This window comes from Erpetoichthys calabaricus, chromosome 12, assembly GCF_900747795.2.
Source record: "Erpetoichthys calabaricus chromosome 12, fErpCal1.3, whole genome shotgun sequence".
Classification (NCBI taxonomy): Eukaryota; Metazoa; Chordata; class Cladistia; order Polypteriformes; family Polypteridae; genus Erpetoichthys; species Erpetoichthys calabaricus.
In genome coordinates, this window is record NC_041405.2 from 130338941 (window position 1) to 130366828 (window position 27888).

A 27888-nucleotide genomic window follows, 5' to 3' on the forward strand; every position below is an offset into this window, starting at 1 on the left:
TATAGTCATGTCTCCCTATTATAATAAAAAAAGATCCTGGGATGAGACATGACTTTTTCAGAGAGATACTTTCACGTTCCGTGAGACGAGACTTTGTGCCAAGAAATGTAACTACGCCCAGGGCTGGAAATAAAAGACAGTAGATAACAAAGTAGAACATCGTAAAGCATTCAAAAACGTTGGAGTGATACACATGCGGTACACAGGTTAGAGAGATAATGGAAGTAGGAAAATTCGAACGTCTCAAAAAAATTCCAGTAAAGATCGCAGTAACGCAAACAAATGTAAATTATTACTCGGTGAAATAACGGAACAGAGGAAAGAGATTGAATATATTGTTCGGGAAGTCGGAGACGTGTAGATCCTCTAATTTGTGTTGCCATCAGGGAAAAGTAGTGTTTTTTCCCAATGAAGAGGCATATCTGTAGTAATTAAAAAATTTGTTGTTTGGCGAAAGTGAAATTCACATACATGAGCGGCAAAGACTGGGGGTGGGGTTGGGGAGCGAAGTGAGCGGGGGCAAAGCCCCCTAGTCATATCTATTTTTTTTTTTTTTTTTGGACAGAAAATCTTCAAATGGCCACACTGTTTCTGTAACTTTGCAATTTCTTTATGTAGAATATATGAGAAGCTGCTGCTTTAAGTACCCAGCAATTTGCAAAGCTAGAAGTTGCAAACCCACCAGTTTGTCCGAGTCATTATTTTAAACGCTGCAGAGAAACAGAAGTTAATGGGACACTTCATTATGAACTCTGAGCATACAAAAAAATCACACATGACTGTCTAACACATCCAATATGACGTTCACACAATCCAGGTGCTCTGAAGATCTATTTACAAACTATCATTCATTTTAAAAGGTGAGTGTTAAGAGTACAAAAATGTTTAAAATTACACCTTCTGTACCAAACAGCATGAAGCCACCTTTAAAGAACAATTCCACCAAAGTCACTCAAATGATTCAGGGTTTATTTTTTCCCGGTTGAAAAAAAATTTCAATAAATTAATTCACATATACCAAACAGAAGCAGCACATCTGTACACAAAAAGCAGACATCTGGAAACCTGGCTATTTGACTGGTAGAGGATTCTCTGGAGTTACTGGGGTCACCACATCCTTGTAGAAGTTTTCAATTTGGTCCTTGTAAATCTTCATTACAACAGGTCTTTTAAGTTTCATTGTTGGCCCTTAAAAAGGAGTAGAGGTTGAAATTTATAGTTGAAGAGAAAAGCATGAAGCATTTCTTGACAAGAACAAACACTTCCCACATGTACCCAAACTTACCAAGTTCTCCTCCAGGCATCGAAAAGTCTTTTTCCAGTAGCAACCATTTTTGGATTTTCTGGGCATTGGAAGTGGCCTTCTCATTGAGCTGGGTAATGCCTTCATGAATGGCAGCATACACAGCTTTATCCTTTCCACCCACAATATCAGACACCTTTGTTGCACTGCTACCCAAGTTCCGACAAAACTCTATGGCCTCAGTGGCAAGATCATCCTCTGGGTCACCTGTGTCGGGATTGATGTTACTCTGCAGCAAAGGGGGGGTGGGAAAATGAAGCAGTGAACACCAAGGCAGAAGAGACACTTATAACAGAAAATTAACAGGTTAAGTAAAGAAGCTAAACTTGAGTCTTCCCACTAGAGGGCGCTGTTATGCCATGTATTGCGACAGCTATGGCACAGGCCAGAAGCGCTTGCACATTAGCCAGCAGTTAACAACCAGGTTTGAATTGAGGGTGTAGAGGTGACTGAACTATTAGGATCAAGAGACCATAATATAATATCGTTCAGTGTTTTGGCACAGCAGAGATGCAAAAGTTAAAACTTAAGTTTAAATTTAGTATGGCAAATTTTTAGCAGATACAGCAAAGTCTAAAAGGTATAAACTGGGATAAGCTGACAATCATGAAACAGTGGAACAGATTTAGAAATGTTTTACATAAAGCAGGACAAGTACTGTACATCCCAAAATCTGAAAGCTGTATTACATTAAAGAAAACTTTGCAGTAGGTAAATAAGGAGATAAGAAAAGAAGCTAAAAAAACAGCTATATGGAAGCGTACAAGACATGACCCCAGTGTCAACCAAACAGCACATGAAATCATGAGAACAACAATTAAAACGGATGTTAGGGAAGTTAAAAGGCAGTCAGAGAGAAACTGCATAAAAAGTGAAAGATGATCCAAAGAAGATTCTTTCAGTAGCAAAAAATAAAGTCTACGAGGAGGAACATATCAGGAGCACTAATGGAGTGGACAGACAGTGAAAGGACAAATGCTCAAAACCTACACATAAGTCACAGTTTACAGAGAAAATTCTTATAGACTGGAAAAACGGCAAATATTATTAAAAGGGCGACTGAGCAGATCCAAGTAACTCTTGATAATTAAACTTAAACATAACATCACAGGTAAATCAATGGTAAATCAAAGGACTGAACAGCACATCAAGAACAGGAGTTTTAGTGAAAAGTCAAGATAGGCGAGGTTGTGTTTCACTAACATGCTGGAATTTATGAGGAAGCAACAAAAGCACATGATAAGAGGAGTGCATATGATATTTAATTTGATTTTCTGAAAGAATTTAATAATGTCTCAAATGAAAGGTTGGTCATTTAACTAAAAGATGTGAGAGTTCAGGGTGTAGTGTGCGCATGGGTGCAAAATTTGCTAAAAACACAGGGAGCAAAGGGTTATAGTACAAGGAACCTTATCAGAATTAGGTATGAATGATGTTAAAAGTAATGTCCTTCAGGGTCAGTGCTAGGGCCACAGGTATTTTTAAAATATAGAAATTAAAACAATAAGCTAGTTTAATTTGAAGACAGAAACTAGATGGAATGGGAACTAAGCTGGAATTAGACAAATCATTACAGAGGGATTTGGACAGAATACAGGCCATGGCAGATGAAATTTCATGCAAGTAAATATAAGGTAATACACCTAGGAGGCTGAAAATGTTAGATAGGATTACAAAATAGCAGGTCTGAAACTTCAAGTACCACTTATGAGAAAGACCTGGGAGTCACAGTGGACTTCTCTTTATCAATGTCCAGATAGTGTACAGAGAAACCATTAAGAAAGCAAACAGAATGTTAGGCTATAGAGCACAATGTTTAGAGTTCAAGTCAATAGAGGTTATGCTTAAGCTCTATAACACACTGGTGATGCCTCACCTGGAGTATCACATGCAGTTTTGGCCTCCAGACTACCAAAAAGACTCAGTAGTGCTAAGGGAAAGTCCAGAGAAGAGCAACTAGGCAGATTCCAAGATTTCAGGGTATGAATTAGGGGGAAAGATGAAAGGAATTAGGAGGTGATATGACTGAAGTTTTTAAAACTGACAGAACAAGTACAGTAGATTGAGTCTGTTACTTTAACACGTGTTCGACAAGATCCCATGGACATAGTGTGAAGTTTACCTTTAACAAGTTTCAAACATTACAAAAAGTTTTTTTTCACAGAGAAAACCATATACAGTATACATGGAATAAATTATCAGGTTGTGTGGTAGATGGAAGGACTTTGAGACATTCAAAGCCTGACTTGATTTTTACTTTGCAGAAATAAGGTGGACAGGATTGGTGAGCTTTGTTGGGCTGAATGACCTGTTCTGGTCAAAACTTTAATGTTCTAATGTAAATAATGCTGTAAGTCTACACCAAAAGCTCATATCCTTTGTCTCATTTTCAATACCAGTATACTTTAGTACAGAGCCACACTAACAAACTTGTGCCAGATACTTAGACTGCCCTGTATATTCTGATCATGCAGCAAGCTATGTACTACTGAACAATAAAATGCATTTCCCACTGAACTCTAAAGTGAATTATTGATCTCATTGGAGGTATATGTAGTGGTTATTTTGAGGGGGAGGGGTTGGGGAAATGGGGCGACCTCTGTTAGTCAAGTCTAGCACTACGAAGCTAGGAAACAAAGAAAAAAGGAATGTTAAATACCTTTTTTTTTTTTTTTTTTTGTAAATGTCTTTTCAAAAGGCACCAGTGTGCAGTTCAATTTAAAAGAAGGCACCACTCATTCACCAGCAGGTACAGGTAGTCCCCAGGTTACGGATATCCGACCTGCGACTTACGAACGAGGACACAGCTGCGACGCATGCGCCTCAGTAACTGCTGCTCCATCATCTTCAGCCTGGGGATGCTGCAAGCGGTGGCTGGAGGGGGGCGATTTCGCTGCTCGCGCAGTGTAGTGTTCCTCGGGTGGCTCCCGGCGGCAAGCGGTGACCCGTGGTCCATAGTCACCGGGGCCACAGCTATCACTCGTGTGCAGGACGATGGTTCGCTGCCCACCCACTGCTCCCAACTGGATGCAGGCTGGAAGGAGCAGAGGGGGGCTTTTCACTGCCTGCCCAGCACACACGGCTGGTAGTGCTGCAAGCGGTAACCCGGTTGTGGCTGAACGGGGGTAGTGTGCTTCGGATGGCTGCCTGTTGAATTGGGGTTGGGCGATTCACTACACGCCTTTGACTGCACCGTGTTCGTTCTCGGTGAGCGGACACTGCAAGCAGAATACTGTAGTGGAGGCGACTGTGAGGTGGGCTGGTGATGACCGCCCTCGCCGCCCCCATTAATTCTCAATAGCAAGCCTGCTTGTACTGTTATGCACATAGCAGGAAGTTGTCTCTTGTCAGTACATCAGACGTGTTGACGGGTGCCTTCCTGCTGTGATAACGTGTACAGTGCTGTGCAGAAGAGCTCATCTTAACCTTTTGTCTTCACCCTTCAAGAATGTCTCTGAAACACAAATGATGCAAGCGCTGGTGACACAGTAAAGAAGAGTAAACCATCACCATTGAAAATAAAGCAGAAATAATAAAAAGGTCAAAGAGAGGTGAAACTCCATCATTCATTGGCAGAGCACTTGGTTACAGTCGGTCAACAATAGCATTTATTAAAATAATGTACCTGTTCTGACTTGCATACAAATTCAACTTAAGTACAAACCTACAGTCCCTATCTCATACGTAACCCGGGGACTGCCTGTACAAACTTTTTTGCTGTAAAATGCTAAAGGGCATCTCGTCCTGATCAATAACACAGTTTACATCAGATGTTTCTCAGTTTCAGTCCTGCTTTCTCACTGTTACTCTCGTTATTTACCAGTTTTATGTTTTAGTGCAAATCCAAAAATGGCAATGTGGGTTTACCAACTTTTTTAATGGAATTTAGAAAGCAATAATGTTTGTTACATGGAGATAGTGTTTTTTATCCTGGATTTAAAAATGATCATCATCCAGATAATATCTTGTGCTATTCAGTGGCATTTGCCCAGTGTTGGCTCTACTTATCATTCATTATTATTGGGACTCAACTGAGGGAACAGACTTCAGAGAAAATCAATCAAAAAAATAAGGCTAAAGCATTTAAAGCAATGGCAAAAATTCAAATATTTCTAAATTTCTTATCCAGAAACAGTGATATAATCAAACAATGAAATCAAATCAAGGGACAGGGAAAGAGACACCCCTCCCTCAGGATTGTAAATATGGCTGAAACAAAAAAAACACAGCTAGCCCTTCCAAGACTAAACCCAAAAGCAACTGCTTTAGATAAACTGTTGGACGCAAGCCAATGTTAAACTTATCCCTTACAAATAGCTCATTAAATCTCATGGTTGGCTAGTTATTAGGTACGAAAATATTAGTTCAGATCATGTTCATAGCTAGAAAATGTCAGATATTTACCCTTTTACTGAAGCAAAGTTTCAGTTTTAATGGGATGGGTACAATTTCAAACCAGGCGGGTGGCATAGTAATGCAGTAGGTAGTACTGCTCTGTTTCAGCAACCACTGACTGGGGTTGAATCTGGCAGCAACTTTGTATAGTTTGCACTCTTACCATGCCGGTGTCATTGTAACCTGGTAGGTCTAATTTTTCTCTTACAAACCAAAAGTCTGTGGATCAAGTTAACAGTTAAAATTCAAATGGACCATATGTTAAAATGTTGATGAGTGCCCCTGAAATGGATTCAAACTTGAACTGGAATAATTTTTAGAAAATAGGTGCATTAAATGGTCAAACGTATTCTTAGTACTTGTTAATTTGCAATTCACTATTCTCACTGAAAAGGCTGTGCAGTACCCCTTCCTGATGCACTCTCCATTTCCACACTGTTTTGTCAACTCAGGAAAACTACTAATACCAGCCCTGAAAAGGAGTATGGTAGATAACATTCCAATAAATTATACCCAACAGCAAAAAGCTATCCATTGTACCTTGAGTGTTAGCAACATGGACAGGAACTTTCTTCGGTCCCCAATGAGCATGGCATTGCTGATAACAGGTAACATCTCCTTAACAGAATCCTCAATAGGGACTGGAGGGATATTCTCACCACCAGCAGTAATAATCAATTCTGTAATATTAAACTGAAAATTAATACTAGTAGGGATATACAGTAAAAAGCAAGTTGACAAGACACAGTACAGATGGCACAGAAAAACATTAAAAATGTTCAACCATTGAATGGCTGGCTTAAGAGGTACTAGAGCCTCTCTCAATCTACTCTTGAAAACAGCTATGAGGAACTCTTTATCACAGAAAAGGATTTCTTAACTGCACTTATCAACTTTCTGAACCAATTTCCCTTCATTATCAAAAATACCCCATTTACCTTTTATTCTGCCGGTAATGAAGAGAAAGCCATCCTCATCATGTTTCCCCAGGTCCCCAGAATGAAGCCAGCCTTCCTCATCAAGACTTTCAATGGTCTTCTCCTCCATGTTCAGATAGCCCATAAATACATGACGTCCCCAAAAGCAGACCTCACCAACTCCCTCATTATCAGGGTTGAGAATCTTCGTATCACAACCTGGGATCTCCTTTCCACAACTGTGAAGCACACACAAATAACCACATGGGTTAGCAAGTGCTGTGCTAAACTCACCAAGTACAGGATGTAAGTGAGGCCTACCTGGTGAGTCTGAAGGCACTTGGAACAGAAATGGTATGGGGCCCTGTGCTCTCACTCATGCCATACAGCTCGTACACAGGAATATCAAGGCTGAGGAAGAACTCCAATGTGTCTCTGGTTATAGGTGCTGCCCCTGTGTAGCATTTGGTGCAGCGATCAAGACCAAGGGCCTTACGAACCTTCTTGAACACCAACTTCTTTGCCAAGCGATAGTTGAGTGTTAATGAAGAGCTCCTAGTAACACAAGTCAAAATGTAAACATAAAATTGAGGGGGGAAAAAAACAAAAAACACACACCTCAAGCAAAAATTACTAGCAAATACAATTTTCACTACCTTTCATGACCTCTTCTCATTCTCCTTCAAAATTAAAGAGGTCACTCCCCAACATTCATATGATTTGTGGGGCCGGTTAAGACTTTCTCAGCTTTTACATATGGTACAAAACAGATTTTATTGCCGATCACTTATTGTACATAATTTTTCTGTTGCTGAGTTGCCTTCATGCAAAGACATTTTAAATACTTGGTGGATATAACTTGAAATGTACGCCTAATATTAAATAATAACAATCTCAGAACTAATACACTGCCTTTTCTTCTTTTTCTCTTAATGAGTGTGTTAACTGTTCATTTCAACTACATAGAAATAAAGCTTGCAAATTAGTGCATTTTTATTGTAATCTGTATAATTGTAAACACTTAAAAAATAAAAACACATTTTACAAACTTTTTTTGTTTGCTGCCTTAAATATGGAAACATATTCTAACAACAATTATCTGAAAAAGAGAGGTCCACACTGCAACACGTAGGTCTTGTTGCCTTGAAACAAGATATCCGAGTCTGCTTCTTTGTGGCCTTTCATTTAGGAAGTCATTAATCTGCCTGAAGAAAACGTGAGGTTTTACTGCATCTTTTTACAGCTCAATAACTGTAAAACCTCAGTGCTGCTTGCAACATCTGCTACTGACTTTTGCAGCAAGCATATTCTCAAGTATACGAAAGTGTAAATGCAGTACAAGCATTTGTATTGTAGATGCCATCAAAACAATCAGACTTTAAACTAACTAAGATAGACTACAAAAAAATAGATTGCAATAACAACTTCACAGACTATCTAATTGATAGGACCGGTCCTTCTTAACAGCATCACAAGGCATGCCACAGATTCACTACGGACTTTAGAGGAAGAATGAACACCAACCATAACTTCAGATACTTTGAGTTAACTGCTTCAACAGAAGCCTATTAATACAAAATGGAGTCACACTTATGCCAGATAATCGAAGGAGTTGATGGCCTACTCACACAGAGAACTTTCATCACGGCATAACTTTACTTCAGGAGACTAGCAACACTAGGCATTAATAGTTCTCCTCTCCACAGCCTGACAGATAGCACCAGCACATTACTGTATATGATGCTGATTCATCAATAGAACTGCCAGTGTGCTTTCACAAAATATACATTATTCACAGTGCTATATATTGCATAGTATATGCAGGGTTGTGAGAAAATAAGAACCAGACCTTGAATTACAAGCATGACAGAGTCAGAGATATCCCCCAGTGTAACAACAAATAGAGGAATTTTATTGTTTTGGAGGGAATCTCAGCATAAGCTGTATGAAGAATACGATCAATACAGACCAATTATCTTAACAAGCAAATATGCTAAAATTATTGACATTTTCTTTCCAGTAAATGAAAAAATTGATGCAGCTTAAAACAAAAATTCTTAAAAAAAAAACTTTTCGTAATACCATGCTTTTTAAACCCAACTTTTTTGTTCTCAGAACAATCATTTTGTCAGCCATGTGATATCTGCTGCTAGATTTTCTTGATTGCATCAGTATGTGGAAAAGCCATGAGCAATTTCGTAGTGCTCATGAAGAGTAATATTTGATGGAGTGTCAAATTAATTCAAAAATTCAAATGTCACAAACCTGAGGCAGTTTTTAAAATCCTTCCCAACCCCCCCTTTTTGATTTGTGCCAAAATTTGGACCACCTTTGTGAAATCACACTTGTCGATTTACGAATGTTTCAGAATTCCTATAACACTCTCTTGGTTCTTTTGTTTAAAAGATGTCTCAAATACACAAGTGATCAGACTTTCTTGTTGCTAGTGCCTGTGTATTAAGACAGAAGTTGTCATTAAAATGGACCGACAAGTGCAGAAAACACTCTTAATTAGAGAAGGTATCCCACTAGCTCTCCCGTATCATTCATATGTGTCGTGTGCTTTAGTCTGATTGAAAAAAATCCAATAGACAATATAAATTTAGTGTTTGCCGATTAGTTTTCTACAATTAAGCACGACGTTTCAGGAGCCCAGTTTAATGTGCATCTCTGAGATTATGTGCTTCCATTAGCACATTGCCTCTTGTACTTACAAGCTGAATCACACAAATGTCTAAGCTTTGAAACACTATCTAAATGTTATTTTAGAATTATGCATATGCAAATGTGTAAATGGAATGGATGTCATCCCAACACACAAGGTTGGGTTCTGTTTTGTGCCCAGTGTAGCCAGGATAGACACCAACACTCAGTAACTGTGTACTGAAAACGCTAGTTAGAAAATTGATGGTTGGAAGAACCGTAGCCATGATCATAAGAATTCAAGTGTAAAATGTGAAGTCTCCTTTAACATGGTCTGTGTATGGCACTGTATTATAAAGCAAATAATCTTGTCACTCACTCAGTTGATAGCTGATTAGCCATATTACCGCATCCTCAAATGAACACATGAATTATGTCCTGCCATTTTATAAACTGCTCAATCCAGATCATTGTAATGGAGGTGCTTGGAGCCAGTCCTTGCTAGCATAAGGCACAAGGCAGAAACAAACCCTTTTGTGCATTGAAAATATGGAAGGAGTGTCTCGCTTTAAGCTAAACCACATAGCATTAACCCCTTAACCGCCCTCTGCCGGATATATCCGGCATCGTAGCGTTATTGCTGACGCCTTACTGCCGGAATTATCCGGCACATTTGCCTATGGTTATGTGAATGCCTGGCGCGTAGTATAACTGACAGTTTGGCGTGGGTATTATTACTACATTGTATTTCGACAACTCTGCGGTTGTATTGGCCGCTCACGTGATGTGATTCGAAAGTGAAAGCTGTGAATATGGCGAAACGTAAACTGACTTCAAGTGAGGTTTTGCAGGCGATTTTGGACAATAATTCTGATCATGATTGTAGCAGTTCTGAAGAAGATTTTAGCGACAATGATGATCAGCAACGTGCGCTGCATGATACTGTGAATGACGACGCATCGGATGATGGCGATGAGTGGGTGTATCCCCAGCATCTCAACTGGACTGCTGCCCGTTATCTGAGCTGGATAAGAAAGATCCAAACCGTGACCGCTTGTTCAAGCTACATCCTTTGATTGACCATTTATTTGAAACATTTCAGCAGGTATTTCAGCAGGTAAATACTGCTTGAATAAATGTAAAGTAAAAAAACGAAAATTGTTCAGATTTCTCCTGGCATGGGGAATATTTAGGGAGTTGGCGGTTAAAGGGTTAAAGAAAAGGTGGGATATCCCATTCCCGAGCCACAACTCAAGCCAGAGAACAAACATACCAACGTAGAGGTAACCAAAGTAGCATGGTGGCACAGCTGTTAAGAGGCAAGCTCTAACTACCAGTTATCACGAATTGAAAATTGTAGGAGGGTTCCCCATCTCCACAAGTTTTCTTCCAAAGATGTGTATTATAGATTAGCTAGTGACTCTAATTTGGTCCTAGTGTCTACATGCATTTATGAGCCCTGCAATGGACTAGACTCTTTCTTGCTCCAATTGCTACCGGGTTGAGCTCCAGCTCCGAGACTTTGATTTAGCTGCTCCTTTTTGTAACTTGCGTATTCAGTTCTCAATGAGTAATTCTCAACCATACTGTATAACTAAGTACAAGTAACTTGGATGAAAGTGAAGGGATTTGTGTGTGCTATTTGTATATCTGATTACATAACATTCAACATTAAGAATAAGAAAAATAAAATTTTTTAAAACAAATTCAATGTAACAAACTTGGATGCGACCCGACCTCGGACAAGCGGTGGATAATGGACGGATGGATGGATGAATTTTTAAACTCACACACTTCATCCACCACTGCTCTACCCAAATGCTTACCCATTCATCCTGCTCAAGTTGGTTTGTAGTCCAACATCTTTGGCCCAAGCAGCCACTTTCCTTCGCACTGTTGAAGACTTGGCACCAACGGATTTCATCTTTTCCTGCATCTTCTCCCAGACACGGGGGACACCCATAAAGGCTGTGGGCCGGACTTCCTTTAGAGTATTTGCTAGGGAGCCCTGTATTCAGAGCAAAATTAATCTTTAGCCATAGGCTTCACTCACATACAGCACTTGATATATTTAAAACCAAAAAAACAAACAACTTACTCCAAAACGAGAAATGCTTTGTTTGTGTCCTAAGAGTGTGTTTGCATGTGCAAACAATAAGCCAGTTAATCATAAAAATGCGGTTTAAAAAAAAAAAAAAAGCCACACATACATACCCTTATTCCACGTTAGATAAACCAGGATATTGGTAACTGAGTAAGTGGGTTAACACACAGATTTCTCTGCAATTAACCCGGTTATTTGGCCATGTAATCCCTTAACCAGGTTACAGTTAAGTATTTCATAGTCTGCGCACATCTGCTGCACTCAGCCTGTGCATGTGTTAGCTTTGCAAACACTTTCAGTCACAAATGATAGAAAACGTTGGGAGCGTCCAAAAAGAAATTTCCCGAGGCAAATGCTCAGCCAATCGCATATTTTCTTCTCCTGGTTGAAGAAATGTCTCCATTTCAGAAATCAGCTCATCTACATAAAATGAGTGAACGTACAGTGCCAAGGTTAGTAGTACAATTTCAGAAATAGTGTTGGGTGCAACAACTTAAATGTAAAGAGAGTTATGTAGTGCGATTATTTTGTAAAGTTTGGAGGAACCTATTGATTCCAATAGTGTAAAAATGCCCACATTATTATTATTATCATCCTCCAAGCAGGACTGGGTGTAAGGCAAGGGGCAAAACATATCCCAATAATGCCACTCCTTTGCAGGGCTCAATCACACAGCCAAGCAGAAAACATGTGCTGTGTGCAATCCAATATTTGTTATACATATGTTGAAAAAGTGTGATCAAGAGATGTAGTAGCCAGTGTTAATAAATAATATGCATCTTCAGGGGCTCAGGTCAGGAATGAATGTTAATTACTTCACGGCACATGAAGGATTAAACTTACTAATAAAACAGACAAATTATGTTTGGCAGCGTTTCTGGTCAGTTTCATATATGGTCTTAGGATTTAATATTAAAATACTGGCCAGTCAAATGTGCAGTTTTTCCATACAAAAAATAACTTGTAACAAGAAAGCATTGCACTATTTGAAATACATTACATTTTATAATTAGTAACTATATAACCTATTTAGTTACTGATTTGTAAATAATAAAAGTACCATATCAAAGTCACTTTTAAAAGTGACTGCTGCAAATACTGCTAGTGAGACACTCGTTTTCGGATGGCGGCTGATGGCGTTCAACCTTTTTTTTTTTTTTTTTGTTTTATGGTGGAGCAGCTCTGTTATAAGTGAGGGCAGAATTAGTCAAGGGATTGGCCAATGATTCAAAGTAGCAGAGGCAGTTTTGAAAATGTTAAATCAGACTGGGAGGTAAAGCAAGCTCACTGCAGAATAAATCAGATTTACCACTCAGTCTACATTCCAATTACAAATTATATTAATGATCTTGCACACACTTATCAAAATAAGGTTACTCCACAAGCTTGTTGGACTCATTTGCTACTAAATGGAGCTCAATAACGCAAAGAGAACAAAACCATAGCATCTCTGAATATGGAAAAACTAATGAAAGATGGTTTTTACATGTAGCTGTATTTGATTGCCCCCATGCATCCAAAAAATATGGTGCAGTAAATCAAGCATAGCTCAAGCTGAAAACAAATCTCTCAACCGATCTAGTGCACCTGTAAAAATGTCCCCAAGTCAAGAAGGAGATAGTTACTGATAATAAATTGGCCTGATCTGTCAAACATTCTGTACTGCCACCACTGTCCTCAACAGAACAAGTGGATGGAAAGGTAAAAACCTGAAGCAGGTTCTGTTGATACTAGGGGGCTCCGCCCCCTGCTCGCTTCGCTCGCCAACCCCTGGTGTTGGGAATGACAAAGAGCGTGATGTATGAATGAGATATAGAATAGTGTGACGGTGTAGATGATGCAAATAGAAAGCAAACAATAAAGTGTGTGGCACAGTGTAAAGGTTTATTTGAAAATGTCTTTGTACACGCCGTTTAAGTGTAAAAGGTAATTCCAGCTCAGAACATGTAAGGTCATTTAAGATGGTTATTGTTGTGATCAGAGTCAAGTTTGTCAGAGCTTAGAAAGAGTTGTGTCTCTCCAGGAAGTAATGGAATGACTTGGGTATTAATGTTTTCCACATTAATATTTTTTGGACATAATATAGTGCGTTGTGTTAAAAGGGGCATTTGGTCTAATGAGATTGTTGTTCCAAATGTCTCTGTAACTAAGTTGTCGCAGATAAAGGCTTGAGGAATTGTAATAATATGTGGCTGAAGTCCATCTGTATTGGTGAGTGTACCATCTCTCAGTTGTAATAAGCAATTGTTATGATCTGGTTCTGGACATCGTATATGCCAAACACTCTATTTTGTATTTATATAGGCATCATCCAAACCTGCACACTATTCTATATCTAATTCATACATCTCACTCTTTGTCATGCCCCAACGCCAGGGGTTGGCGAGCGAAGCGAGCAGGGGGCGGAGCCCCCTAGTTCATCAATAAACAACATTATTTCAAGACGGATGTCACGTGCAGTGCCACCGTTAATGTTCATAGTGGATACCGATTTGTAGGATCTAATGTAGTTGATAAAGATTTCACTTTCAGGTACATCGTCAGTTAGAATCTTCTGTAGATATTCAGTATATGAATGTAAAGAAGGCAGTCTAATTTGACCCTTTTGACAACAACGTGTAAATGTATAACTTGTATTGCCAGTTGTTTCTTCAGGGAAGTGAACTGAATGACAAATATTGCAAATGACATTCATTAATCCGAATGAATTTTTCTGGTGTATGTTTTGCTTGTGCCGTTTGAGAGGCGCGTTGTTGCATGTGTAGTATTTGGGACGTGTTGTTTTGGAGCTGTAATCGATTTGCCTGTGCTGTGTGAGAAGCCCGTTGTAGCCTTCGCTGCCATTAACGTATGTCTGAGACGGGAGGTGTTTCGTTTTGAATCCGTGCCTTTTGCGATGCAGCACTTTGATTGATAGTTTGCGTCATGTGGATCTAGGATGTAGATTTGTGCATATTTGCGTTGTTGATTTGTTTCAGGGTGCACTGTTCCAATGCGATGCAGTATTTGTGCACATATGCGAAAGTAGTATGGGCCATTGCCTTTTGGTGGCCTGATATTTACTCCGGTATATGCAAAAGCAAATGAACCATTGTAGGATCTAATGCAGTTCATAAAGTTTTTACTTTTAGGTACATCGTTAGTTAGAAGCTTTAGTTGAGCTTTGCGTTTTTGGAGTCGAGACATTTTTTCTTTTAGAAATATGGATAAGTAATAAGGAGAATTGCACTCACTGTTAATATGAAGCCTTTTCTGCGGTTGAACGGTTAATAGTGCCTTATTGTAATGAGATCCACCTATGCTGCATAGCCGTCTATTTTGTTGTTTCTTTCGTGTTCGTGTGTTTGTTCCTGTTATCCTTTCCTTTTCGTTTTGTACCCGTGACCATGTATTCATGACTTGTTTCTTTCTCAGCATCCGAAATATGGATAAGTAATAAGAAGGATCGCAGTCACTGTTAATATGTTTCTTTTTCTGCAGTTGAACGGTTAATAGTGCTTTATTGTAAGGAGATCCACCAATGCTGTCACCTATGCTGATTAGTGTGAAGGTGTTGATGTTCACTTTAGAATATGTGGCTTTGGGTGTCACTTCTTATGGATGTGTGTGTGGGTGGGTCTGAGGATTGTTGTCGCGCGAGCGTCTTCTTTCTTTTTGTGTTCCTGTGTCTTGTTGAACCCCCCTCTTTGTGTGTGTCCCGTCCCTTGCTTGTAGGGTCTTTGGGGTGGTTTTGTGTTTTCTTTTTTTTGTGTTCCATGGGCTTGTTGAATCCCCCTCTTGGTGTGTGTCCCGTCCGGTGCCTGTAGGGGGGGGGGGGGGGGGGGGGGTGCCTTGCTGTTGTGCGCGAGCCTCTTTTTTTTTTTTTTTTGGGTCTAGTTTCGTGTGCAATGTGTTTCGTGCTTTGCTTGCGTTTGAATACTTTTTTATGTGCCTTTTCCTTTTTTCGGTGCTCTTTGCGCCTCATTTCTCCATTTTTCCTGTGCTCACTCCTTTTTTCTGTGGTCTTGTCCGCCTCTCGCGACCCCTCATCCGCTTCTCTCGCCCTCTTTTATCCGCCTTTCTCGGCTCCTCAGCCGACTCTCGCGGACTCTTCGTTGCGCCGGCGCAGTACGTCTTTTTGCAGCTACGGCCCATGGCCGGATGTGCCTGCGTCCATCATCCGGTTTAGCATTCTCGGTTAGTAATATGGATTAGAGACTAGCTCCTATAATTATGTTGTAAAAAAAAAAAAAATAAATTGATTTTTATACCTCAAATTAGTGTAGTAAGAATATGTATCTTACCTTTAAGGCATCTGGCTGTGCAAAATAGGTGCTGGCACCATGCTGAATTGGCAACCAAAGGTCTATCATTTGAGCTGCAATGTGGCTGAGAGGAAGATAGCTGATCACAGTTTCCTGCATGTCAGGGGCATCCCTCAGCTGCACCATCTTTCCAGTACCATATGCGGTCCATGTAATCTGCAGTATAGTGAGACATCAAAAAGTTAGAGTCCCACATCAGTACAGTACACAAACACTTCAAAACAATAGATGTAGAGATTAAAATTAATCAGAGGTCTATAAATTGGGAGACATAGCTTGAAAGTAAAAAAGAGCAGGTAACCAATCTTGTATGAATCAAATGTGAAGTTTGTTACAGCCTTGCCCACTTTTTTAGATATGATTTTTAAAAAGTTAATCAGGCTATTAACACCTACTTGCTGAAACATATGCATAAATTGTTATACTTCCAATGCAAATACAACCATTTAAAAAGACTATAGCACTGCCCAGTTTATTTTCATTTGTGTGAAAGCAGTTGGTCTTATTCTTTCCTAATGCTATAACATTGTTGTAAATGTACCTTCTACTATTCAAAGCTTTACAAGTATGTAAAATGCCTGATAGTTAGCTAACATTTGTATTAATAAAAGGCAAACTATCTAAAAACAGTTAAGGAAAATATTTTTTCAAAATGTGACTCATAGCAACAATAAACTAACAGCAATAAAACCAAGTGGACTGGCAGGTTAAAGTAGAATGGTCATAATCATCGCCAGAGAACTTGCACCAACGTTATACACTGACTTGTATGCAGCAGATGAAATTTATGCAAATAAAATAAGGATTTACACAGAAGACGTAAAAATATTCAATTATACACTTAAAGAGTGAAACTTGATAGTACACCTTGTAAAAAAGGTCTGTATATATGTGGTAAAGGCAGTTAACAGAATATTTGGTTACAAAGCATTCTGGTAGAGTAGAAAATAAAGGGACATTATGCTTAAGCACTACAATGCAATTGTTAGGCATTATAAAAACAGACATAACAGAGCTACAGAAAATCCAGAGTTGAGCTACCAGACTGATTCTTTGACAATGGGCCATGACCCAAGAGGAAAATAATTTAAATTGTATTATTCTTTCCACTTTAAAAAAATCAAACATTAAATGGTAACACATTTATAAAATTGTAATTGAATTACTATGGTAGATGTCAGCGGTTACTTTAAAATGAGTTCATCAGATCAATTCCCATCTATGCTCTATGTTCTAAAAGGTAAAACCACACACAAATGTTAAAAATGATGCAGTTACCCAGAAGTGAAATAGATAATACTTAGTGGAGTTATGAGAACAGAGGTTAACCAACCAGGTTGGGCTGAATATATTACTGAAAATAGACCTATGTTACATGTCAAAAATTTGATTAGTAAATTGGATTAGATTACAAATTAAAATTTCTGAATCTGAACTGGTAACAGCACAAACTACTATAATAATGCACAAAAAAATCTATTACTGCTGTTCTGGAATCAGTAATTTAGTCATAAGGGAAGAAGTAACAAAGATATAGATATATATATATATATATATATATATATATATATATATATATATATACACACATATGAAATTCAAAGTTGACAGACTCGCTATTCAACAAAAACTTCTTTGCCATTTAGCTTAAAACATGAAACTTAGAAGGATGGTACATCTAGGGTAACAGGTATCCACTAACAAAGGTCATCGATATTCAATTATATATATATATATATATATATATATAGGTTAAAAACACCTCACAATACAGGAAAGGAAAAAAAAATCCGAAAATGCCTTGACTGATTTGATTGAAATTTGGGGAGGTTGTAGAAATGCTGACACTTTTTTGTTAATATCCGTCTCTAATAATGCTCTACCAAATGGGATACTTACACACTGTCTCCCGTCAAATTGATGACAGCGATCACAGTGAGAAAGGGGGTGTGCCAGTTTATGCAAATGGAGGCCATCTGCAGAAGTGAAGTGAATGGAGCAAAGTTTGGTGAAGCGCAAAGACACCATGTTTCTCAACTGCTGACTGTGAGAGTAGCAGAACTGATCCAGTAAAAAATTACTAAATATACTGTATATCACCCACCTATCTGCAACCCTTGTGCAAATGCAGAAGTGGGAACTAGAATTCTCACAAGTCAGTGTGCTGCTCCAGATTTCATCAGCATCACAACGTTTAAATAAGAACATCGATAAAAGCACCATGTCCCCCCCCCCCCACCCCACCAAATTTGGAATAACAATTTCACTATGTCGTTGGACTACAGTGTTTATCTTAGAGCAGTGTTTCTCAACCTTTATGGTTTTGGAACCCAGTTTAACCTTTTTAAGTTCCTCGATTACAGCATGGCGGCATGGTGGCACACTGGGTAGCGCTGCTGCCTCACAGTTGGGAGACCTGGGTTCGCTTCCCAGGTCCTCCCTGCGTGGAGTTTGCATGTTCTCCCCGTGTCTGCGTGGATTTCCTCCGGGCGCTCCGGTTTCCTCCCACAGTCCAAAGACATGCAGGTTAGGTGGATTGGCGATTCTAAATTGGCCCTAGTGTGTGCTTGGTGTGTGGGTGTGTTTGTGTGTGTCCTACGGTGGGTTGGCACCCTGCCCGTGATTGGTTCCTGCCTTGTGCCCTGTGTTGGCTGGGATTGGCTCCAGCAGACCCCCGTGACCCTGTGTTCGGATTCAGCGGGTTGGAAAATGGATGGATGGATTACAGCATTTGAAGAGAGTGCAATTTCTACCCCATAATGAATCTTCATGATTAGAACAGCAGGGGGAACAGAGCACAGTTAGAAAACAGGTAAAAATATAACACAGTGTTGTCGCTTGCTGTCACCTTTGACAGGCTTTATCTGAAATAAAGTGACTACGCTACTTTTTTTTTGAGTTTACATCATTGCAGAGCCTTGCAATTTTGAAAAAGCCAACACTGTAGTGCACTTGCACATCATTAAAGTTCACTATACCAATAACACATTTTGAATGAAGAAAAAAAAGTGGAAGAAAATAAAAGGCAAATTAACTGAAGCAGCTAAGCCATGATTGAGTAGAATGTGGGAAGATATTTTTCTACAGCAGATGGAATTGCTGTTTATCAGAATGCGATTGCTTTTGAGCAAGTAACAGTAATTAATAACTTTGTTGATAAACAAATATTTTTAGTAGTTTTTAAGCTTAGAATGAATCAACTTTAAATCACCTTTGTAATATTATTGAATTCTACTTTAATATGGAGTTCAGCTGCAATCTCTTTCACACCAACATCACCATGGACTGTATGTATGTAGCATGTTTAACAGAAAACCACTTAAGTGAATATTAGCTATACAGTAATCCCTCGCTATATCACTCTTTGCGGCTTCACTCTATCGCGGATTTTATATGTAAGCATATTTAAATATATATCGTGGATTTTTTGCTGGTTCGCGGATTTCTGCAGACAATGGGTCTTTTAATTTCAGGTACATGCTTCCTCAGTTGGTTTGCCCAGTTGATTTCATACAAGGACGCTATTGGCAGATGGCTGAGAAGCTACCCAACTTACTTTTCTCTCACTCTTGCGCTGACTTTCTCTGATCCTGACGTAGGGGGATTGAGCAGGGTGGCTGTTCGCACACCTAGACGATACGGACGCTCATCTAAAAATGCTGAAAGATTATCTTCACGTTGCTACCTTCTGTGCAGCTGCTTCGTGAAGCGACATGCTGCACGGTGCTTCGCTCTCTTAAAAGCTCGAAGGGCACGTATTGATTTTTAATTGTTTGTTTTTCTCTGTCTCTTTCTCTCTGCTCCTGACAGAGGGGGTGTGAGCTGCTGCCTTCATTGTAACTGCTTCCCATACTTAAAAGCCAAACAGCCCTATTGATTTGTTTGCTTTCCTCTGTCTTTATGACAGTCTCTGCTCCTGACGCGCACTCCTTTGAAGAGGAAGATATGTTTGCATTCTTTTAATTGTGAGATGGAACTGTCATCTCTGTCTTGTCATGGAGCACAGTTTAAACTTTTGAAAAAGAGACAAAATGTTTGTTTGCAGTGTTTGAATAACGTTCCTGTCTCTCTACATCCTCCTGTGTTTCTGCGCAAATCTGTGACCCAAGCATGACAATATAAAAATAACCATATAAACATATGGTTTCTACTTCGCGGATTTTCACCTTTCGCGGGGGGGTCTGGAACGTAACCCCCCCGCGATGGAGGAGGGATTACTGTACAGAAAAATACATCTGACACATCCGATAAACCAGTGGCACAAGAACTGCACCCCTTTGACTGAGAAAATTTTAACACAACTAGTGTGTGCATAAAGTTAACAGAAATCCAGTTTCTGCCTCAACCAGAATCCTTTACCAAAGCTGAATAACCATTATGTAAAGATATACACATGTGCCAATCTTAAATAAAATGTTACCAATTTTCCTAACTTCTTTCACAAAAAAAAAAAACAAAAAAAAAAAAAAAACAAACAAACAATCTGTAGACAGATCATAAAGGTAGCCTAAACATCTTCATTCAGCTGCAAAATCACTTCTTTGCAGGAATTTGTTGAAAAAGGATAGCTTAAATTGCTTTCATCTAGTAATTTGTACTTTGTACTAAGTTCTTCTGCTTTATAATAATGTCTGTACACAGCAGCACATGCTTATGTCGTTTGCTCATTTGGTTCACTTGCTAAGTACAAGGTAAAACATCAGAAGTTCAGTTTCTTTTTTTGTCACGTTTCCAGAATTTAAATGTCCCAACTCTCACAGAATAAGCAAAAAAAAAAAAAAACAGTTCTGATTTATTGCATAAAATGGCTTCTTAATCACAAAGACTTTCATTAACCACCTGTTAAAATTTATTAAACACAATTAGTGACTTGAAGGAGATTAAAACTGAACTTGTATCTTCCACACAAACATCATTTATTTAGAGAAGGAGCATCTGAGTAATTTGTGAAGATCTTTTTAGATAGGTCTGCATGGCTGTCCATCCACAGCTATTGGTCTTGTATCATACAAATTTAGTGGTTTCAATCAAATAAACCTTCCTGAAAATTCTTCTCACGTAAGTTAACTCAATTTCAATAATGCATGTTAGAAAGGACTGATGAGCAAAAAGGATAGAAAAGGCACAAAATGCAACAAAGTGCATGAAAGCCGACAGAACCTATGATAACACATAACCACCAATGTGCTTTGACTTTCATTAAAGCAGAAAGTTTTCACAATTGGAACCAGTGTCACTTACTCAAGCTTTTCACTATGCTAATCAAAAGACCACCTTGTTGGGACATCACTGTCCAGACATGAAAGAGGATAGGACTATAATATTGTATGCTCATTAAGATTTCACAAGGTTTAACTACAATTTAGCCATTTGATTTAAGGCATAAAAGTTGGTCATTACTGTGGAAACCCCAACCAGTAGTGCAGGTTTCAAGAAGGGTAGTATGCTCAATGCTTATTCGTAACAACCAAGTAACCGTCCAGCAAAAAAATAATTTTCTTTACAGCTATTTAATCATTTCAGAGAATTTGCTTTTTAAAAATACAGCAGCTTTTGCAAGAGCTAAAAACCACAGCCTTGACGATTAAGTCAACTTTACTGCACTCACATTTTCTACCACTTCCTATCTGAAAATGTCAATAGCTTAATCATGGTATAACATTTTTGGCCACAAGATCAGCACTACTCTATCAACTAATGTCTGTGTTTATTCAGTGCAGCTTGCATTTGACCATTGGCCTTATCCCTTTGCTCAACTGTCCCATACCCAGCCGACTATTCCTTACAGCTCTACTTACGTTATCATGGCTGAGCATTACTCCTTTGGGATTTCCTGTTGTCCCAGATGTGTATATCAGTGTGCAGCATTGATTAGGCTTCTGGGAATTGATGACTGCATCCAGTTCCTTGTCAAGGACATCCTTTCCTACTTCCATGAATTCTGCCCACTATGGAAGCATGAGACCAGTCTTCAGAATACAGCTGAACGCAACATTTAACTTACTATATCTACGTGCAGACTTTAACCATACCGTGTAAAGATTTGGCTTCTTCTCTTTCAGAGTTTCCTTATATTGGATAATAGCCTTCAGATGTGGCAGTCTGTCCTGAATCTTAAAGAAAGAAAAGATTTTACAAATCGTGTCCAATGAAAGGGGAAATAAAAATTTACTAACAAACCAAGATAAGTACACACTCCCATATCCATGCTTACTTGAAGGATTTTTGTTAGTTGCTTATGGTTCTCCACTACAATAATGTTTGCATGACAGTTTTCAGCAACATACTGGCAGGCATCTGCAGAATTGGTTGTATAAATTCCAACAGCAAAACCCCTGCAACAGGAGGAAGATAAAAACAGTATACTGGAAGAATTCTTTTCCAAACAATGACAAGAGGCAAGAAGAAGATAGGATGTGCAATTACTTACCCAGCCAAAATGGAACCAATGTCGGCTATAAACCACTCAGGAGAGTTAAAGCCTAGAATCCCAACACCATGGAAACGCTGCAGACCAAGCTGTAAAAGATGGATTAACAATATTATACAAAAGAAAGACTGTGCTTATAAAGGTGGTTGAGAAGATAGACAAGAAAGGATCTTTTTATATCAACTGCGCACCTTTAAAAAGCTCTTGGCTGCTGCACGGCATTGTTGGTAATACTCCTTGTAAGTCAGCGTATTCCACTGCTCTCCCTCCTTTGCTGCTAGTGCCACATAGTCCCCAAACTTGTCCACAGCACGTGTTAGCAACTGATGGACAGTGATAGGGGATTTGGCTGCATGGCCAGATTCTCTGATACGGAGCTTTACATCTCCATCTCCTTGACTGGTCCACAATTTCAAATCCAAGTTTTCCAAGTGGAGAGAGTCTGGCCGCAATACCTCTCCTATTAAGAAAGCATGGATTATCACTCCATCATACGTTCATTCTCATCATTCTAGGGTGTTCCCTAATCTTTTTTACTGCCACTCACATGCAAGCAGAAAACCCTGGCATTTTAAATTGTACTTGTTACTAAAGTAGTTATTATGGATTTGGGGAAAAAAAAACATCCCTAATGTATAATCCACATAGTGGAGTGATAGGCATGAAATATGTAATCTTTACGATGAAATCAACCAAACAGCCTAGTTCCCTGCCACACTCTCCCAAACTCCCCACCTCCCCCACTCTTCCAAATCATGACTCAGACTTCATAGAACCAACACTACATGGCTTGTTGCCAAGAAAAGACTTGAAAAGGCCTTTTCCTTTTGAACAGCACACGTCGGTCACTGAGTCACATCCCAGACAATCTAAACACTGCATCCAAACTGGGGGGCAGTTGGCAGCTATCCAACATGGCTCCTGTGGAAACATGCAACTAGTCCCTTTTGCTTAACCACTTCATTAAATTCACATGGGCACTTTAGTGTTTTATAAGTTCACATTATCATTTCAAAATATGAATGACATATAATATCACTTTGGGCTTGGTGGGTAGAGTGGTGAGATGCCTGTGGGTAGCTGCTCTACCCTTGTACTGTAGAAAGCATTTACACCCCATGTTGGGATTATGGCACCCTGGCATTTCACCTTGTGACGTGGCAGTTTTGTGGTCTCACAGATTGCTGCAACTCAGCATACATAGCGGTATTAGGGAATATTCTTGCCACGATTCGAAGGCAATTTGTTTCATGTACATTTAAAATTGCTACAAATCATGATGCCTTATTGGCACAAAACTCTAAAACTAGATCAGTCTCACCATAAAATGGATTTTAATAAATGTTTACCAACAAGAAACTAGGATTTTTTTTTTTTTTTTTTTAAACTTGAAGTAACCAATTACTTTTCTCTACTCAAACCTGGCATCCTCAACTCTCTTTTCAACATAAAAAGAAGAAAAATCCTATTTCGTCATGCTTGATCTTAACTTGACTATAGAGCATATTTTGCCTTTCCTTATGATTCGTGCAAACAACATGCCACATAAAGAACAGTGTTGATTGGTATTAGGAGTTTGCAATGTATGTTGTGAATATAGCAGTCCTTTTAGTGTAAGGAGTCTTTATCATATTTAGTATCTTGTGTGCACAGTACAATTACATACTGTACCTACTTACCCACAAGCTGTGCTGGAGATTAGACCAAATTATTAGCAGTACTGTTTTTGGTCACCATCTTGCTTCTCTTCCCAATTTGTTATTATTTTCATATGTTGGGGTATGAATTTCTCCCTTGGAAGTCAGAGCGTGTGTTAGGATATGATATTGATGGGGTCCCCTTAAAACTTTGAGCCTCACTGGTACTGGCCCACTTCAAGAAATGTCCACAAAACCAAACAAGCATCACCATGCCACCACTTTCCTTGTCCGGCACACAAACCTCACTCTATAGAAGTACCTGCACTCTTTCTCATTTACAATTTGTGGGAACTTACTAATTTGATGCTTTCCTTCAACTACAGCACCCTCCACACTTTAAGAAATCTCTGCAAATGTTTGGAGCCAATTGACAATGTTTCCAGATAGTCAGCGATGGATGATATCAACCACCATCGGCACAGCAGTACTTTTACATTAGGACCAATCAAATTTAAAGTAGCAAGTAGGTACCCTATATTCACTTGTAGCATAAAATGGACCACTAAATTAAGAGGGCTTCCAAATAGTGTCCAGAATATACATGTTCACTTGCACTTATTTTCACGCAAGTCCGTCCCCACCACCATACCATTGGCTGATTTTGGAGTCTCTTTCAGTTCTGTACCAGGCATCTCTGTGGAGTTGAAATTCACATTATTGGCATCTTTTTCAAGAACATTGGATGCAGTTAAATCTCTAAGGAAGAAAACAAAAAAATGCTTTTAAAAAATGATATCCTACTACCACTCAGAACTAAAAAAAAAAAAAAAAAAAAAAAGAGTAAATACTATACGAACAAGGGATGAGTCTCCATGGAGATGATGTTCACTATAATAGGACTGGTCCTTAGGGGGCACTACTACAGCAGGAACAGAAATGCTGGGGTTTGAATAAAAAAGGAAAAAATTCAAGTTGAGGAGCCAAGGCAAGTAAATATAAGCAACAAATAAAAACTGCAGTGATAAACATTCTAGTTGTACAGCATTACATCTCTGCAGTCCATCATTTACAGAATACTTGCAGGGGTTAAAATTAAGTAATCTAATTTAGAACCCGACTCAGAGGATCTGGCTATTATGAATACGCATTACTAATGCAGTGAGAAATAAAATCATTCATATTTGAAAGTAACCCCTCCCATAAGCAAACAGTCCAATTGGCTGCAGAATCACACCACACAATATATCCCATAAATGGTTATTATCCTGTTACATCATTCAGGAAAGCCCTTGAGAGAGAGAGAGAGATAAAGGAGGGACAAAATACCACTCACGCCTCCCACACTTGCTGAAGCTTTCAGGAAACATCTGCCTTCAAAAGCAGGATTGACATCATATCTTATTATAAAGCACACTGTCTGACAAAGACGCCTAAACAGTTTCTGTAATGGGAGTTGTAGAATATGAAGACCACCAACACATATGAAAAAAATACCCCTTCCTGGAGATAAGGAAGGGCACTATATACTCAAGTACAGCCAGTGGAAAAATACAGGTCAGAGACGGACATGTACACAGAAACTTTGTACACTGCAACTGTCAAGATAAAGTAAACATTACAATCAAGAATGTTTAACTGTGTTTCTCAGCCATGATGCACATTTCCTGGCCATGGAGAGGTCTCCTCTCTAGATTTGGCCTCTATTCTTCATGTGGACTGTACTACTACCCTCTGAAATTAGTTGCATATCTACTGACCACAAGATGTGTACCATAACTTGCACAATACAGAAATTAAACAAGTTTACTTATTTTATATATAGGGACAGGGAAAAAATGCTCCCAGGTAAATTCAAACTAGCGAGCAAGCCATTCTGTCTATATTAAACATCCACCATCTTAACTGGACAAATACCTTGTTTGTTTGTGTTCTTCCAACACCTAGACAAAAACTAATTCTGTTGCCTTCACTTGATATCCTACATACCTACTGTACCTGAAGCTTCTTGTCAAAATGACAGGTCAGCTCAAAGGTAAGTGTCCATTTCTACCACATATTTTTCTTTTAATTCATCCTACATCAAGTGAGCTCCACTCCCTCTGGGACCATCTTGCTCATTAACAGAACACACACACACACACACACACTAATGTATCCTGGAAGCAGAAAGGTGCTCACCCAGTCACCATCTGGCTAGAAAAACTCCACACCCTAAGGCAAAGTTTCAAACAGTGCCTCGGGTATTGAACAAAGGTCTGTAACTCACCTACCCTGAAGAAGAAATACTGACCATTATGCACAAACTCAATGTAAGCAAAGTGTTTGCCATATATTAATACTTGCAAATTGTGATGGTAACAAGGACGTAAAGTATGGTTATACAACTACTTACTGCTTACAAGAATTATACATGCTAATGTGTTAAATTGAAAAAAGAGGACTACTGAGGAGACAAACCCCATGTTTCTCATCTGTCAAGTTAATCCCACTATACAAGGTACAAACCTCTGTCTGTTTTTAAACAATATAAAGAATATCCTGCAGAATGTTTTATCTTATCATAAAAAAAGAGTATTAGCTTCTTCTAGTGGATTTGCAATTGAACATCTTTCCATATAAACACCTGGGGTTTAGCACGCAAACAATTTCCATGAAGGCCAGTTACTACTATATTTAACACAGAAACTATACATAGCACACCCATCTATTCTCCTTACCTGCCAAACCTGCCACTGGCTAATCAGCAGCACATTTGTGACCTATCCCCATCCACAAGCAACTTGCAGATGCGTCCCTCAAGAGACACTAGGCATAATATAGGAAGACTATATAAACCAATCAGAGAGCAGCCAGAGATTCTGCGAAGTCATGTGATGTATGATCCCATCTGGCCACCTCCACAGAGTCAGGGGTGTGCACTTGAAGAGGTTACTGCCGTTCACTGGCACTCTTTTCGGCGTTGTATTGTAACACTGTTTACATTGCCTTAAACACACTCCCAAGTATATCGACCTTAGTTTTCCTGAGGTTAGCACCCATAACTAAAACACACCCAATGATAGCCTCACATTTCAAATAGCGACTCACCCAAGTGTACAACAGTACTCATGTGGAGGAGTTCAAAATTATTGCAATATAAATGACGGCAAAGCAAGTAAGAACACGTGTCATACATTTGTTCGTATGAATCGGACAAACACAAAATGTCTCCTGTTCCAAGAGATGCTGCAGAATTTGTACTTTAAGTTAACCACGTTTACTCACGTTAAGTAAAAAGGAAATCACTCGAATGCATTCGCTCCTCCATCCCCATCTCCTGTAAATCACAGGTGTATAATCTCCATTTTCATATAGCAATACCATTAAATACATAGGGATATTTAACCTATTATTTGCACCCTCTTTATGGAAGGAATGTCATTAGGAATGCCACAATCTTATCTCGAGGTTCACTCTCATCCTTTATGGATGGACATCCATTGTATGGCTACTGTTATGAATATGTAAATAAAAGACAGGCTCAATTCCACAGAAGAGAAGTGGCTTGATATAGCATAGGACTCGAAGGTTATCCCTGTCGTAAATAGGAGGAGTTCCATATAATTTTTTAAACTGTCTATCCACTGGGAGGGCGTCTCTGTTTCCAACAGATACAAATCCATAGGTTCCCCTTCGTTTCGTAATAAATGAATTTACTTGTGGGGGTGGCCAATTTACAAACACATACACTTATCAATGGGCAAGTAGCCAAGTGCCAGATTAAAAAAAGTCCAAACAGGCAGCCACTGTAAGCCCTGGGGCAACGCACGATCCCCAACACAAACGGCCCATTAATACAGCCCACGCCCAGCCGGTTTCGAGTAGAGAACACGCGCTTTTTTCTCCTTCGGGGTAACCGGCATTAACTGATCCAGCGTGTGTTTCCTCTTCCTCACCCTACACGACCTCCTGCTCCATAGCTACAAAAAATTTTATAACATGCTGGTATTATTATAAATTTTATAGACAATAGGTAAAAACAGAAATACTGACCTGAACTAATACACCACCCGGCAATCAAAGCACCACGCGGAGCGCCAATCAATCTACCTCCACTTACAAGCGGAAGAAATGAACAGGAAAACGAAGGGGGCGTGACCAACGCGGGGCGGG

The 27888-nt window shown here is 39.2% G+C and overlaps 1 protein-coding gene across 3 annotated transcripts; it reads right to left on the bottom strand.

Moving 5' to 3' along the window:
* Window positions 1–955: 955 nt before the first annotated feature.
* acsbg2 (acyl-CoA synthetase bubblegum family member 2) lies at window positions 956–27888 on the bottom strand. 3 transcript variants are annotated; one of them, XM_028816197.2, is made up of 15 exons: window positions 27769–27888; window positions 24594–24675; window positions 24386–24492; window positions 22288–22556; window positions 22097–22185; window positions 21881–22001; window positions 21699–21779; window positions 21465–21614; window positions 15646–15822; window positions 11085–11266; window positions 6937–7170; window positions 6637–6854; window positions 6239–6378; window positions 1286–1532; window positions 956–1188 (listed from the first exon to the last, which is right to left on the bottom strand). In XM_028816197.2, exons 2-15 carry the CDS (start codon window positions 24608–24610, stop codon window positions 1070–1072), a joined length of 2151 nt encoding a protein of 716 aa, XP_028672030.2. In that variant the 5' UTR covers window positions 24611–24675; window positions 27769–27888; the 3' UTR covers window positions 956–1069. The 3 variants fall into 3 exon arrangements, with proteins under 3 accessions (XP_028672030.2, XP_028672029.2, XP_028672031.2); XM_028816196.2 differs by lacking the exon at window positions 27769–27888 and adding an exon at window positions 26454–26600; XM_028816198.2 differs by lacking the exon at window positions 27769–27888 and adding an exon at window positions 25732–25754.